We start from the raw sequence: 14,622 nt of genomic DNA on the forward strand, positions 1-14,622 counted from the left end.
AATGCTACCTGAAGAGGGAAAGGGGTTTGAATGTTTGTACTCACGGCGCCTTTGCAGTACAGCCTGATCTGACCCGAGGGCGTGCGCACTATCACAGACATTCTCTTTCTTGCACTGCAAAAAAGAGGGGCAAAAATCATACAAGCCAGCCACAGGTTAATTATGTAAACAAATTTGAAACTTATTATAACAAATATAGTTCCATGCAACCATGAAGGGGTCCTACAGTATGGTGGCATCAGGATTACATGATAGTGAACATTATTTGATGTCTTGCCATGACAGAATGGTTGGTCGAGGTTCGACTTGAACCAGCAACCCCATGGTCATGAGTCCGGGCATTACCACTACGCTACATGGATTTACTAGACTGTATAGGGCAGATTAGACTATATTTTGAGATCTAGAAGTCTTCCGTACGTGGAGGTATGGTGAGCTTGGTTGGTATGGCATTGGTATGCCTTAAACACTGGTTTACCAGAAGTTAACATATCGAAACAATCACCAACCATGTTTCTAAAGCATACTGTGTCAAAGCCCACTGTTAAACGGACGTTTGCAAACTAACGTGTGTACCGCTTTAAGGCCCTGCCTGCGTTAGAAAGAGCCCGCCGTTCAGAAAGACTACTTCAAACAAATGCATCCAATTTTAATTTGCAGATATAGGCTTGAAATTTGGCATGGGTATACAATGGAATGATGCAATCCAATTGCATTTGAATACAGAGTTGTAGATGTTCTCTTCCTGCGGTCTTCTTCCCTAACAACAGGCCTACGGCCTAGGGTTAGTAACCTTACTCACCAGTTTGGATTCAGCTTTGACGGTATGGAAGAACATGAGCTACTTAGCTTGCAAAGAGTTATGATATTGAACAATAAGTAAATAAATAAATAGTACAAAAACAAAGAGGCTGTTGGATCAGAGTTGTGCAAGTAGGATGCATTTTGCTAGAAGATGGCTAGTTTGTCATCAAAGTGATCCATTAGTTTTACAGCTCCATGCGTTGTGCCTACCTTGAAAACTCCAGGACATTCAGTAATTCAAAACTCTGCTCTGCCCCAAACTGTGGAATAGGACACAGGAATTAATGTATTAACCAAGTGGAGCATGATGTTGCAGCAATGTCATACAGATACAGTAGAATAATGGAATGTTTTTTCCAAAGAGAAAATTCAGTCAGACAGACTTGAGCTTAATATATTTAAATATATTATATTTAATGTATATAATAATTGATAACAAAGGCCCACAGTATTTGGTCGGTATTTTCATGGAAGCTTTGACTACATTATACAGAGATAAAGGAGATAAAAGACAGGATTCTGACTTTAAACTCAGAACTCAAAGAATTAAATCCCAAGTGGCCCTGATCCTCTTCCGTATCATCAGGATCAGCGTAAACACTAGAAAAATACAATGGATCGTCTTTAAATATTAAAATAAATAAAAACCTAATAAACGTACTGATTCACCAATAACAACAAAAGAAAATAAATGTACATTCAGACCCGTAGATAGCAGCAGTGGGAAACTCTTAACGTGGCTTATTTAACAACCTGTCACAACAACGTTCACGAGGGCAACTTACAGCCTGAATAATGACAGAATCTGGTGTCCGACCAGCCAACACGAAGCCCAGGTCTCTGGCTGCTTCCACCAGGGCTGACTCATCTATGGAAGAGAGGGGTACTAAACAGTCAGGCAAAGTCCCACATTGTAAGAACTGTAAGTTGGCATCGTTTGCATCCTCTTTCAGGCAGGGCCCATGCAACAATGTCTGCTGTAGCAGCTCAACATATGCACACAAAACAGCTTCCTGAAGCTGGAAGTCAGACCTGGGGAGGAGGCTTGGTACACGATGACATCGTCCACCTTCTCGGGCACTGCCGTGTGGCACACAGCCATCATGGTGAGGAACTCCTGTATGACAGGGGCCGAGGCCTGGAGGATACAGGGGGGAACAGGCTCACATGGGGCTGGGCTAGGGTAGGGGTAGAGGGAGGGGTAGGGGTAGGGTTAGGGGTAGGGGTAGGGTTAGGGTTAGGGTTAGGGTTAGGAGTAGGGTTAGGGTTAGGAGTAGGGTTAGGGGTAGGGTTAGGGTTAGGGGTAGGGTTAGGGTTAGGGGTAGGGTAGGTTTAGACGGCCTCTACTCACATGGCAGGATTGGAGGTTTGAGATCAGCGTGGGGTCGTCAAAGCCTTCCTCTTCCTGCTGCTCCCCAGCTGCCACGTTGTGTCTTCAACAAGAGATGTTTAAGGGACATTTCACATCAGTCCCAAAATAAAAGGGTACATTTTGGTTTCCTTAAATCAGCATGTTCTTTCTGGAATACAATACAATGATGTGTCAGAGGAAGGACCTACCCATATGGGAGCCCAGCTACGGTGCACCTCTTGAACTGCATCACGTTGCAGGTCAGCGTACCCGTCTTATCAGAGAAGAGGTATTTAACCTGCAAAACACGGCCGTCGTATTTAAAGGGTCGCAAGGACAAGAACATGGAACACATCTTTTGTCTTCAATATATATTATATATATTATATATATATATAATTTATATAATATATTCGACCATGGAATGGAGTGAATCTGAGTACCTGTCCGAGCTCCTCATTGAGGTTGGATGTCCGGGCCACAGCCCACGTGTCCGTGGCCTCATGATGCATGTCCATGTCCTGGAGCCAGAGAAGGCCTGTTAGGGTACTTCATATCACTGCTATACCAGGACTATACCTACCGCCATTATACTGTTGAGGTACACCTTAAGTTAGCTTTGAGACTTGGGAAAAGGTCAGTCAAGGGAGATACCCTTCATCGGATTCAACAATTATAAACTATGAAATTATGGGGTCAGGCAAACGTTTAAAATATATATACAGTATATATGGTGTGCATTATTAGAAATTGCATTCAACATTATATACTTGTAACAGAAATTGAGGAGCTATTTGGTCATGAAAAAATGGGTACGAGTAACCAATAGTTGACTTCAGCATAATGAATAAAGTTTCTGCTATAATTTACCTAAATTTAAATGATCCATTTGTTATAATAAAATAATTAAATATATGCATTAAAACTAAAGTGCCTTTAACTGCAGTGTGTTCTCGTGTCTGTCTGTCTGTCTGTCTGTCTGCCTGCCTGTCTGTCTGCCTGTCTGCCTGTCTGCCTGTCTGCCTGTGTGTGTATGTGTGTGTTCGTGTGTGTGTGTTAGTGATGGGTCGGTCGCGAACGATTCAGTCAGAACGAACGAATCCCGAAGGTGAACGACGAGAACTGATTCCCAAAACAAGAGAACTGATTCTTTTATTTCATAAAAAACATATTAAAAAAATATGGTCAAGTAAATAAAATATACAAACAAACAGAGTTTTGTCTCCCCGCAGCCTTATATTGATTGAGTCTAAAACGTTCTCATCGATTAAGCCAATGAGATTACTACAGCAGGTAGCAATCGTGTTGCCATGGCCCACGGGGAAACAAATGACAAGGCACCGCCACACAAGTTATCTAACGATCGCTGTAGGCTTCAATATCATGCAAGCATTTTCTTTTCTTTTTATTTTGTTCTACATCACAATTGCATGCTTTAATAAAGTATTGTTTTTACCTACCATTACGAGTCTCGTTTGGTCTAGTAGGGAATTCGCACAATGGTGATTCACTGCTTATTAGCGCTACTAGAAAGACGCCATTTAATTCTTACTGCACCCTTATGTATTAAGGATAGTTATGAAAAAAAGGCACGCATGTGCTTTAAATATATGCTTAATATTTACAATTAGCCTGGATAATTTCGCCAGAACATTAGAAAGTAGTAGGCTACATGCATGTTGATTAACATTCATTCCATCATTTCCGATTCCCTGCCAAATTAAGTAACAGACCATCTGACTCAAAGAACGAATCAAACGAACGAATCGTGATAGTAAGTGAACGGAACTGAAAGAACTGATTCCCGGAAAATAATAGTTTTGCCCATCCCTAGTATGTGTGTGTATGTGTAAACGCATGTGTGTGCTTGCGTGAATACATGTGTGCGTGCATGGGGGCCTGCGTGTGCATGTGTGCGTGCATGTGTGTGAGTGCATGTGTGTGAGTGCGTGCGCCTCACCCAGTTGATGAAGTAGGCCTGAGTGAACTTGATGACCTCCAGGGTGACTAGGAGGCTGATGGGGATCAGGTTGTTGAAGAGGATGATGAAGGTTAAGAAGTTCAGCCCGAAGTTGGCCGCGCTGCCATCTGCGCACAAACAGAAAGATTTGTATTTTTAGATATTGAATTTACTAAATGAATGTCCTTTTGGGCCGAAATAAGGTGTTTCTACAAACACAAGATCACATGCTTACTTGCTCACTACTAGGAATTCTAATGCACGGTATGACAAACACGGGAGATATAGAGGGTCTACGGCTACTGTGAGGACCTGGGGAAAGAACTGTACTGTAAGGACCTGGGGAGAACTGTACTGTAAGGACCTGGGGAGAACTGTACTGTAAGGACCTGGGGAGAACTGTACTGTAAGGACCTGCAGAGTACCGTACTGTTGTGTACTGTACCTGGAGCTGTTAATACACCAGGGCCGAGAAAGGCAAAACAAAAAGTCACATCACTAGGAAAATAGCATTCAGATTGAACCCTGACTTTAAGTATAATTCTAAACATACACTCCAAACCAGAAATATTTACATTGATCCTCATGAGTCTTATGACGTCCACAATATGTGCTCCTCTAAATATGTGTTGCTGTTTTCTGTTGTTAAAATATGCCTCTGATTAATCTTTGTTTATAACTTCAGGCTCGAGCCAAGAGAGCCCAAGGGTCATTCTGATTGGTTGGAACCACACAGGGCCGTGACCATATTTGGAAATCAACTGCTGCCCAGCCAAAGCCAATCTGGTATTCATTGCGAAACATAAATGTGAAATCAGGATAGTCTCTTAAGAATACTTCTCCAAACAGATATTTTCCATTATACTATTATCATTTAGCATCATTATTGGTATTTGAATAGCCTAGGCATTTCAAATTGAAGACCCTGAGGCATTTTTCTATTTCTGACCTTAACTTTATGGACCAGCAGTCAAGTTTCCTTGTGCTGCTTGTTTAGCGCAGGTAAGGAATCCCTGGTCTGCAGGTCTGCTGTTATTATAGAGTGACCGAACCCCAAGTGAAACCTCAGCCACAGCGACCCCTGTGGCTGAGCGTACGTCACTGCAACTACCATTCAGGGGGTGGTCAGTCGGTCCCAGTATATAAAGTGTCCAGTCCCTTAGATACTGGTATGTATCCCCATGCATGCCTTGGTGGCCCACTAAGGACTCACAGTTGAGGTCCATGTACCAGGCGTGGTCTCCGTGGAGCCTCTTCCACAGCGACTGGCCGGCGGCACAGCCCAGCGAGATGAGCAGCAGGCAGCCTACCAGGAACAGGATGAGGCGGTTGGTGAGGCGCTCCACACTGGACAGCTTGAGTGGCGGCCGCGTGGAGTTCTGCATGAGCTTGGTGTCGTGGCCCGTGTAGACCACCAGGCCGTGCACCCACTGGGTGTTCCGCAGAGTGGCCCCACGCAGCACTACCTGGTCCGAGCCCACCGGCACCTGGCTGGGGTGGGGGTTGGCGACTGGTAAGAGACTCAATTCAAGGCTCAGTTCTAAATGTCTCACATGCAAAAGCAGTTCTGGGAGCAGTGAACTTTAAATTCAGACGAGTTGTTTAGGTCAGACCAGCCTTATTGTTTCCACTTTCACCCTCTTTCATTTGGACGCTGCTGTTAAACAAAGTATGCTGTTGTTGCCAAATGCCTTGCCAACTAGTTTAACTTTTTTAAGACGTACCCTATAGTATTGAGCATTTGGTATGGCAAATGTGTAGTATGGTCAGTGAAATATAATGAATAATGAATATAGCAGCCTTTATATAGTATATGGCATTTCAATATGCAAAGTTTCAATACATGATTTTTATAAGAAAATACCAGCCAACAACATGTCCCCTTCAGGAAGTGTCTAATGACCGACAGCAATAGTGCCGTCCAACATAAGACTTTAACTTAGTTGGATTGTTAATGTGAGGTTTCTCTTAGTCGGTGGGCGGGTTCTCTGTCCATTTCCCAACATCTAGACAGAAGGTTCTTCAAAGGTCTTAACCTAGCAATTGTAAGTGCTTGCCACTAGTTTCAATGAACATCTTTATTGTACCGACAGCGATATATTGTTGTTTCTCTTTCTTCTGACAAACATACTTATTGTAAGTTAGACTGGGTAGCCCCGCCCATTCTGCCGCCGATTTGAGTTCTTCCTGCAGAAGGATCTGGAGAAGAGCAATACATTTCTTTCTGCTTCCGATATGTTTTTGCGGGAGCCAATCACCAAGCTTGCTTTTCCCCTTGGCGCGGTATTGGCTGGTTTAACACAATGACGACAGGGAAGCGACGGCAAGCAGCCAATCGCGTACAGAGTCAGTTGAACTAGGCCCGTTGATCACGCCTCTTGAGCTGAAGAAAATGATGGCAGCTTCCCCAGACCAAGCTCAATCTACGGTTGAGCTTGGTCTGGCTATAGCCAGGCTAATTGTAAGTGCCTTTGGATAAAAGCATCTGCTAAACGCCCTGAGTGTAAACGTAAAGGGTCTCACCAGTGTCCTTCCAACTGGATCCGACCCACAAAGTCATAGAGATGTCGGTTGGGGCCCTCACACTCCAGCTGGCCAGACAGCGCCGACAGACTCTCTGGGTCCTTCAGCCGGGCTGTCGCCTGCAGGCCCTGTCAACACACAAGTCTCATTCCACATGTTGTGATCACACATAAGAGCACTGTGTTCATGTAGACTCGTGCAGCACAAGCATTTAATTCAAGGAATGAAGTACAGCTGCATGTAGTGTGCTGCAGGAACGTTACTTCTGCCATGTTGATTTACTGTATGCAGTAATACCATGACTCAAACAGTATATTAAAAGTTGACTCATGCAGTACTAGGGTTACCGAATGACCTGTCCACGAAGATAACCATTAAAACGCTCTTTACACTGCGATGGCCTGGATTGCCCTCACGTGACATGTGAGGAAGGGAAGAAGGGAAATATATTTAAAATATCTTTTAATCTGTATTGTGAATGTGTGTTCACGTTGGTAGAGCACGGTGAGCGATGCTTGGTGGGCAGTGGGGACACTGTTTCATTCGAGCTGAGCTCCTGGGAAGGCCAAATCGACATAGCCCGCATAGTAACAATAACTGATTCATTGGGATGAATGGATCTTGGGTTCTAATCCAATTTGATCATTTTGGAATTAACATTTAAACAGGGCACTGCAATTGATGAGTAGAGAATGGGACTTCGGTTTGTGCTTGTAACATTATCTAAATTCCACACATTCAATTACTACGACTGGTCATGTGATGTTATTTTCAGAACTAATTCTGTATGGTGGAATTTCATCGCAATGAATGCCGTTGTGGACATCATGATGCAATCATTCCGCAGATTATCTTAAGTAAAGAAAGGTAAAAAGAAAGGTTTAAACTAATTCTGAATCCTCATCCCAGGGAAAAAGGAGGGACACTAAAGGACTATGGAATACGAGATTCAGTTTTTTTTTTTGCTTTTCTAGAATCTCACAAGCTGACCTCCGGTTTTGTATGCCGATATTAATCTGGAATCAGTCTAACAAATGCAGCGACAGTCAACATGACAACAACGGGCACGCCGGACAACGAATACCACGGCGGTGCACAGCTCAAGATTGAAGCACATCTGGCCGTTTGAGGCTAATTCTATTCGTAAATGACAGAAAACGAGAGAAGAAAGAATCCCAGAGAGGGATTGAGCGCTGCCTTGCCTGTCTGATCTTGAGGTTGGTCTCTCCGTCCAGGTTTGATGTCTCGATGTAGCACATAGCGTGGGGCTCACTGGGGACACAAGAGCTCAGGCGGTTAGCGTCAGAGGAACCGTGCAGCAATCCCCTAACCATCACCCTCTGGTGTTAGTAGAGCAATACATTAGGACTTCATTTAAGAGAGAAAATAGCTCATTAAAATGTAGAAACTGATTGACAACTCATTGCATTTACATTTAGGGCATTCAGCAGACGCCTTTATCCAAAGTGACAATGAGTACTTTGTCACAAGAAACTGAAACGGAAGTGAATCATTAGCTCCGTCTGGACACACACACACACACACACACACCCTGACCTGGATGACAACAGGACAAGGTCAGCAGGGAGGGGCTCGCCGTCTGCAGCTCTGATGATGTCCCCCACCGTTACCTACGGTTACGGACACAGCGGGGGGGGGGGTCAGACAGATCCAGAGACAACAGGAAGGCAGAGAGAGGGACACACAACTGGTGGAAATAAGAAGTCATCCCACTGGCCGGTCAGGTTCATCTGAACCAGGTGGGATAAGGAGTGTTTGCAGCTGCAGCACTTGTAACACTAATACAAGCTTGGTCTTTTAATCTCAATGTGTTATCGACCTGGAAAGATAAAGATCAAATAACCAAATATAAGAGGTACAGCCTTCATCCACGCAGTGAAATCGAACTGGCTCAAACATTCAGCAGATAGTTCAAGGTTCTTTACCTCAAAACGTGGCTAACATTCAAATGAAAGGTGAACAGAAACTGGACCCGTGGCCTACAAGTCCCGATAGTGCAGCTGTTTGAACGCTTTTAGAAGGATCGGTGCAGATGCCTCGTCTATTGTGAATGGTGCTCTGAACTAGCTTGAGAGGAAAAGAGTCCATCTGGGGAAGCTGCCTCTAAAGCTAGTGAAAGAACATTTCTAAGGGCTACACACGTGGAAAAATTGTTGGTACCCCTCTGTTAATGAAAGAAAAACCAACAATGGTCACTGAAATAACTTGAAACTGACAAAAGTAATAATAAATAAAAATTTACTGAAAATTAACCAATGAAAATCAGACATTGCTTTTGAATTGTCGTTCAACAGAATCATTTTAAAAAACAAACTAATTAAACAGGCCTGGACAAAAATGATGGTACCCTTAACTTAATATTTTATTGCACAACCTTTTGAGGCAATCAAACTATTTTTGTAACTGTCAATGAGAATTTTGCACCTGTCAGGTATTTTGGCCCACTCTTCATTAGCAAACTGCTCCAGTTGTCTCAGGTTTGAAGGGTGCCTTCTCCAGATGGCATGTTTCAGCTCCTTCCACAGATGTTCAATAGGATTTAGATGAGGGCTCATAGAAGGCCACTTCAGAATAGTCCAATGTCTTGCTCTTAGCCATTCTTGGGTGTTTTTAGCTGTGTGTTTTGGGTCATTATCTTGTTGGAGGACCCATGACCTGCGACTGAGACCAAGCTTTCTGAAACTAGGCAGCACATTTCTCTCCAGAATGCCTAGATAGTCTTGAGATTTCATTGTAGCCTGCACAGATTCAAGACACCCTGTGCCAGATGCAGCAAAGCAGCCCCAGAACATAACTGAGCCTCCTCCATGTTTCACAGTAGGGACAGTGTTCTTTTCTTGGTATGCTTCATTTTTGCGTCTGTGATATAGAGCTGATGTGCCTTGCCCAAAAGCTCCAGTTTTGTCTCATCTGTCCATAGGACATTCTCCCAGAAGCTTTGTGGCTTGTCAATATGCATTTTGGCAAATTCCAGTCTCACTTTTTTATGATTTGCTTTCAACAGTGGTGTCCTCCTTGGTCGTCTCCCATGAAGTCCACTTTGGCTCAAACAACGACGGATGGTGCGATCTGACACTGATGTACCTTGACCTTGGAGTTTACCTTTAATTTCTTTGGAGGTTTTTCTGGGCTCTTTGGTTACCATTCTTATTATCCGTCTCTTAATTTTGTCATCAATTTTCCTTACTGCGGCCACGTCCAGGGAGGTTGGCTACAGTCCCATGGACCTTAAACTTTTGAATAATATGTGCAACTGTAGTCACAGGAACATCAAGCTGCTTGGAGATGGTCTTATAGCCTTTACCTTTTACATGCTTGTCTATAATTTTCTTTCTAATCTCCTGAGACAACTCTCTCCTTCGCTTCCTGTGGTCCATGTTCAGTGTGGTACACACCATGTCACCAAACAGCACAGTGACTACTTTTCACCCTTTAAATAGGCAGACTGACTGATTACAAGTTTGAAGACACCTGTGATGCTAATTAGAGGACACACCTTAGTTTAACATTTCCCTATGGTCAAATCATTTTCAATCTTTTCTAGGGGTACCATCATTTTCACAATCATCATCACAATTCAAAAGCAATGTCTGATTTTCATTGGTTAATTTTCAGTAAATATTTATTTATTATTACTTTTGTCAGTTTCAAGTTATTTCAGTGACCATTGTGGGTTTTTCTTTCATTAACAGAGGGGTACCAACAATTTTGTCCACGTCTGTATATGACACCAGCAGAAACAATTTCAAAAAGGAAATATCTCAGATAGTGTACGTGAGGTATCACTTCCTCAGAACGCTAACACCACTACTGGGAAACGTACCTTGGCCCACTCCACGGTCTCCCACATCCTGTTCCGGAGGACTGGAAGGTGAATGGTCATCAGAAGAATAACAACACAAAAGGTGAACACATAAACAGGGTGCTGATCTCAACATGAAGGACAGGAACATGATCCTCAAAAGGGTTTCTACGATTCCCTCTCTGGCCCCTGTGTGTTTGGTATTGCCTTTATTTTATTTCATAGTGACATTAGTAAATAAGCAGATGCCTTCTTATGCTCATTACATAGTAAATGCAATAATTGCCATAGCTCTGGGGTTTGTCATGTTTTAGGTGTTAATGGATTGGTAAGAGCAGGTCGCTGTGACCATAAAGAGACAAACAAACGATTGTGGATCTTACCCCTGCATTGTCATGTTTTAGGTGTTAATTGGGCTAGGGTTGGGGTTAGGTGTGTAAGGGTTAGGGTTAGGTGGGTTAGGTAGCTTAGGGTTAGGTAGGTTAGGGTTAGGGTTATAGGGTTAGGGTAAGGTAGCTTAGGGTTAGGGTTAGGGTTAGGTAGCTTAGGGTTAGGTAGCTTAGGGTTAGGTAGGTTAGGGTTAGGGTTAGGTAGGTTAGGGTTAGGTAGCTTAGGGTTAGGTAGGTTAGGGTTAGGGTTAGGTAGCTTAGGGTTAGGGTAAGGTAGCTTAGGGTTAGGTAGGTTAGGGTTAGGGTAAAGTAGCTAAGGGTTAGGTAGGTTAGGGTTAGGTAGCTTAGGGTTAGGGTAAGGTAGCTTAGGGTTAGGGTAAGGTAGCTTAGGGTTAGGTAGGTTAGGGTTAGGGTAAGGTAGCTTAGGGTTAGGTAGGTTAGGGTTAGGTAGCTTAGGGTTAGGGTAAGGTAGGTTAGGGTTAGGTAGGTTAGGGTTAGGGTAAGGTAGTTTAGGGTTAGGTAGGTTAGGGTTAGGGTAAGGTAGCTTAGGGTTAGGTAGGTTAGGGTTAGGTAGGTTAGGGTTAGGGTTAGGTAGCTTAGGGTTAGGTAGGTTAGGGTTAGGGTTAGGTAGCTTAGGGTTAGGGTTAGGTATCTTAGGGTTAGGTAGGTTAGGGTTAGGTAGGTTAGGGTTAGGGTAAGGTAGTTTAGGGTTAGGTAGGTTAGGGTTAGGGTTAGGTAGCTTAGGGTTAGGTAGGTTAGGGTTAGGGTAAGGTATCTTAGGGTTAGGGTAAGGTAGCTTAGGGTTAGGTAGGTTAGGGTTAGGGTTAGGTAGCTTAGGGTTAGGATCTTACTCCTGGTCTCCTTCCTGTTGACCACGTTGTCAGCTTTGTGGCGTTTCTGTAAGGCACAGTTACATTGAGTCATTTCATTTGAATGTCATCTATCAACAACCTTTTTTTGTTGTATCTTACACCTCACTAAGTCTGTTATTTGTAACAATAACTATTTGGGATTTAATACTTTAACAGTGTAGTTACACAAGAAAGTACCATGTCATAAGCAACGTAACAAAATGCAACCACATGTCCTAACATGCTGAGTAATAGAAAAGCATGTGGTTAGGGTTTAACTATGTCACATAATAAGTACACACTGTTTGTCGCATTGCTTAGTATATTTGTGTTACACTGTTACAAGGACACACTAATGTGAAGGGCCACCCAGAGGGCTTAGCATTAAGGTACCATATCCTCGATGATCTCCTTCACAGCGGCCACCAGCAGGATAGCCACAAGGGGCACAAGCGTGGTCCAGCGCCCCGTCGGGGAAACATCCGGGATTTGCTGTGGAGGAAAGATCGAGCTGTTGAGACACAAGGGCAGAGAACCCATAACCCTCACCCTAACTGTAACCCTAACCCATAACCCTCACCCTAACCCTAACCCTTAACCCTAACCCTTAACCTTACCCTAACCCTAACCCCAGATTGAGTATTGAGATGCACAGGCAGCGAACCCATAACCCTATCCCTAACCCTTACCCTAACCCATGTTTGAATAGAGGAGCAGCGACTGTGTGGAAACGCTGTCTGAAGAGGAGTCAATCTGTCATGGAACACGTACTGTTTTAAATCAGGTATCAGGTCGTGACAGAGCTGGCTGGGGCTGCCATGACAGCAGTGGGACCCTGAGCCTACCTGCAGCATGGCGATGACCAGGAAGAAGGAGTTGGCGGCCCTTCTGAACTGAGCGAAGAGGAACCGAGGCATGAAGGTGAGTGCATTATACTTGGCAGTGCTGCAAACGGAGCAGAGAGAGAGACACAGAGAGGGCTCCATCAGAACCATTCATCTTGATGAAAATGATCATCATATCTGTGCCTTAACACACTACACATAATAATCCAGTGGATCTCAATTCAAAGCATCAAACTGCAATGCGGTTTGATGCTTTAACCCTAAACCTAACCCTTGTGTTTCCATGGATACCCCTCCAACACTTGCCAGACAAGGTTGTTGCAGAAGCGGCCCTGTTGGGGTTGGTTGATGAGGACGAGCCGCGCGTCCTCCGGCTCGGCCGGCGATGCACTGGGTACCCGGGTGCGCCGGTATCCTGATCAGGACACAGGAGAAGGAGTTAGTCCTAAATCTAACCCTAACCCTAACCCTATGACACTCTGCTCCTCGATGACACACGTCACTCTGCTCCCTCCGTCCATCGGGGCTTCCCAGGAACAACCTGCTGAACACTAACTTGTAGGCTTTCACTGGATTAGTGTTTGTGTCTAAGGCCGGAGCCCATCTGCTCTTCTATCTCCATGTTGAATTGAGCTCAGTTAACGCAACCAATAATGCTACCCTACAAAGCGCCAAACAATTACCCAGGGACAGGTTCATCAGAGCTTTAGGACTCAGAGGGACAGGAAGGAGGACACAGCTTTAGACTGCTAACAGAACAGTTAGAATGAGAGCTCATGGACTCCTGACTTGAATTTAGTCCACAGATCACCTGACAGGTACTTAGTTCACAGATTACCTGAGGATCAACGGACCACCCCGACGCGTGTAACCTACACAATTTACACACACCTTACACACAACTTACACACACCTCCTCTAGTGTAAACTACGGTGAAAGTGAAAGATCATTTCAAATAAATATTGCATTTATTTCAAACATAGCCTAGATATTCAAAATCTAATCAAAGGCCGTGATGATCAATTAAACTGAAAGCTTTAAATACAGTCAAGCTTAAAGTGTGACACATCGCACACACACTCCACAGTGTTAAGACAGACACACACTCCACAGTGTTAAGACAGACACAAACACACACTCCACAGTTACATAGTTCTCTATAAGGTACATAGTTCTCTATTAGGTACATAGTTCTCTATAAGTTACATAGTTCTCTATAAGTTACATAGTTCTCTATAAGTTACATAGTTCTCAATAAGGTACATAGTTCATAGTTCTCATACCTTCCAATGGAGATCGGAGACTGGACAGGGTTCTCTCCATCACAGCTCTGCAGATCCCTGAAGGGCTCCGGGTTGGGTTAGGGTTAGGGGGTTACCCCTAGGGTCAGGGCTCCAGGTTGGGTTAGGGTTAGGGGGTTACCCCTAGGGTCAGGGCTCCAGGTTGGGTTAGGCTTAGGGGGTTACCCCTAGGGTCAGGGCTCCGGGTTGGGTTAGGGTTAGGGGGTTACCCCTAGGGTCAGGGCTCAAGGTTGGGTTAGGGTTAGGCACATCTCTTAGTGAGGACTCATCTCCTGGTGGCTTTGCTCTCTAAGATGACGGCTCACTAACAGCAGAGAGCCCGACTAGCAGAATGAAAAGAAGACATCGCTGCAATTTCACGTCAGTGGATTTTTCACTCCGTTATGGCATATCTATATATCTATATCTATATCTATATATCTATATCTATAAAGTAACGAGCGGTGGTCTTCAGCCTGTGGTTCTTCTTGTTAGTTGTGATCTTCAGGTTGTTCGGGGTGCTGTTATCACCGAGCGGTGGTCCTCAAGTTCTTCTTGTTATGTTTTACTTCCTTATCCGCCCACTTCTAATCCTTCCACCCGAGGAGATCATTACTGCCATCTGGTGGTTGTTTTCGCGCAACGCGACCTTACTGTCAGCATGAAAGGCCTTGGATTCATGACATTATTATTTTCATTTTCCTTACTGATTAAATCCTAATGTTAACCTATCCTTATGTAAATCCTGATGTAAACCGTGCGTTGGTAAAGCTCCAGCTTTCTATGTATCTTTTG

At 44.1% G+C, this 14,622-nt stretch overlaps 1 protein-coding gene across 1 annotated transcript in view; it reads right to left on the minus strand.

Annotated features, from left to right (window-relative positions):
* The window catches only part of LOC307087017 (phospholipid-transporting ATPase IA-like), a 29,755-nt gene extending 15,376 nt beyond the window's left edge, over positions 1-14,379 (minus strand). Inside the window, exons 1-18 of the mRNA XM_079752407.1 lie at positions 13,831-14,379; positions 12,853-12,961; positions 12,547-12,646; positions 12,095-12,193; positions 11,702-11,747; positions 10,483-10,523; positions 8,196-8,269; positions 7,841-7,910; positions 6,639-6,766; positions 5,329-5,606; positions 4,116-4,243; positions 2,599-2,676; positions 2,365-2,453; positions 2,156-2,237; positions 1,837-1,942; positions 1,590-1,672; positions 1,015-1,064; positions 45-114 (exon numbers count right to left, since the gene is read on the minus strand). Of these exons, the coding sequence (XP_079608533.1) occupies positions 45-114; positions 1,015-1,064; positions 1,590-1,672; positions 1,837-1,942; positions 2,156-2,237; positions 2,365-2,453; positions 2,599-2,676; positions 4,116-4,243; positions 5,329-5,606; positions 6,639-6,766; positions 7,841-7,910; positions 8,196-8,269; positions 10,483-10,523; positions 11,702-11,747; positions 12,095-12,193; positions 12,547-12,646; positions 12,853-12,961; positions 13,831-13,870 (1,671 nt within the window). The 5' untranslated portion in view covers positions 13,871-14,379. The remainder of the gene's footprint in view (positions 1-44; positions 115-1,014; positions 1,065-1,589; positions 1,673-1,836; positions 1,943-2,155; positions 2,238-2,364; positions 2,454-2,598; positions 2,677-4,115; positions 4,244-5,328; positions 5,607-6,638; positions 6,767-7,840; positions 7,911-8,195; positions 8,270-10,482; positions 10,524-11,701; positions 11,748-12,094; positions 12,194-12,546; positions 12,647-12,852; positions 12,962-13,830) is intronic.
* Positions 14,380-14,622: the final 243 nt, after the last annotated feature.

This window comes from Pollachius pollachius (genome assembly GCF_949987615.1).
Source record: "Pollachius pollachius genome assembly, chromosome: 15".
NCBI lineage: Eukaryota > Metazoa > Chordata > Actinopteri > Gadiformes > Gadidae > Pollachius > Pollachius pollachius.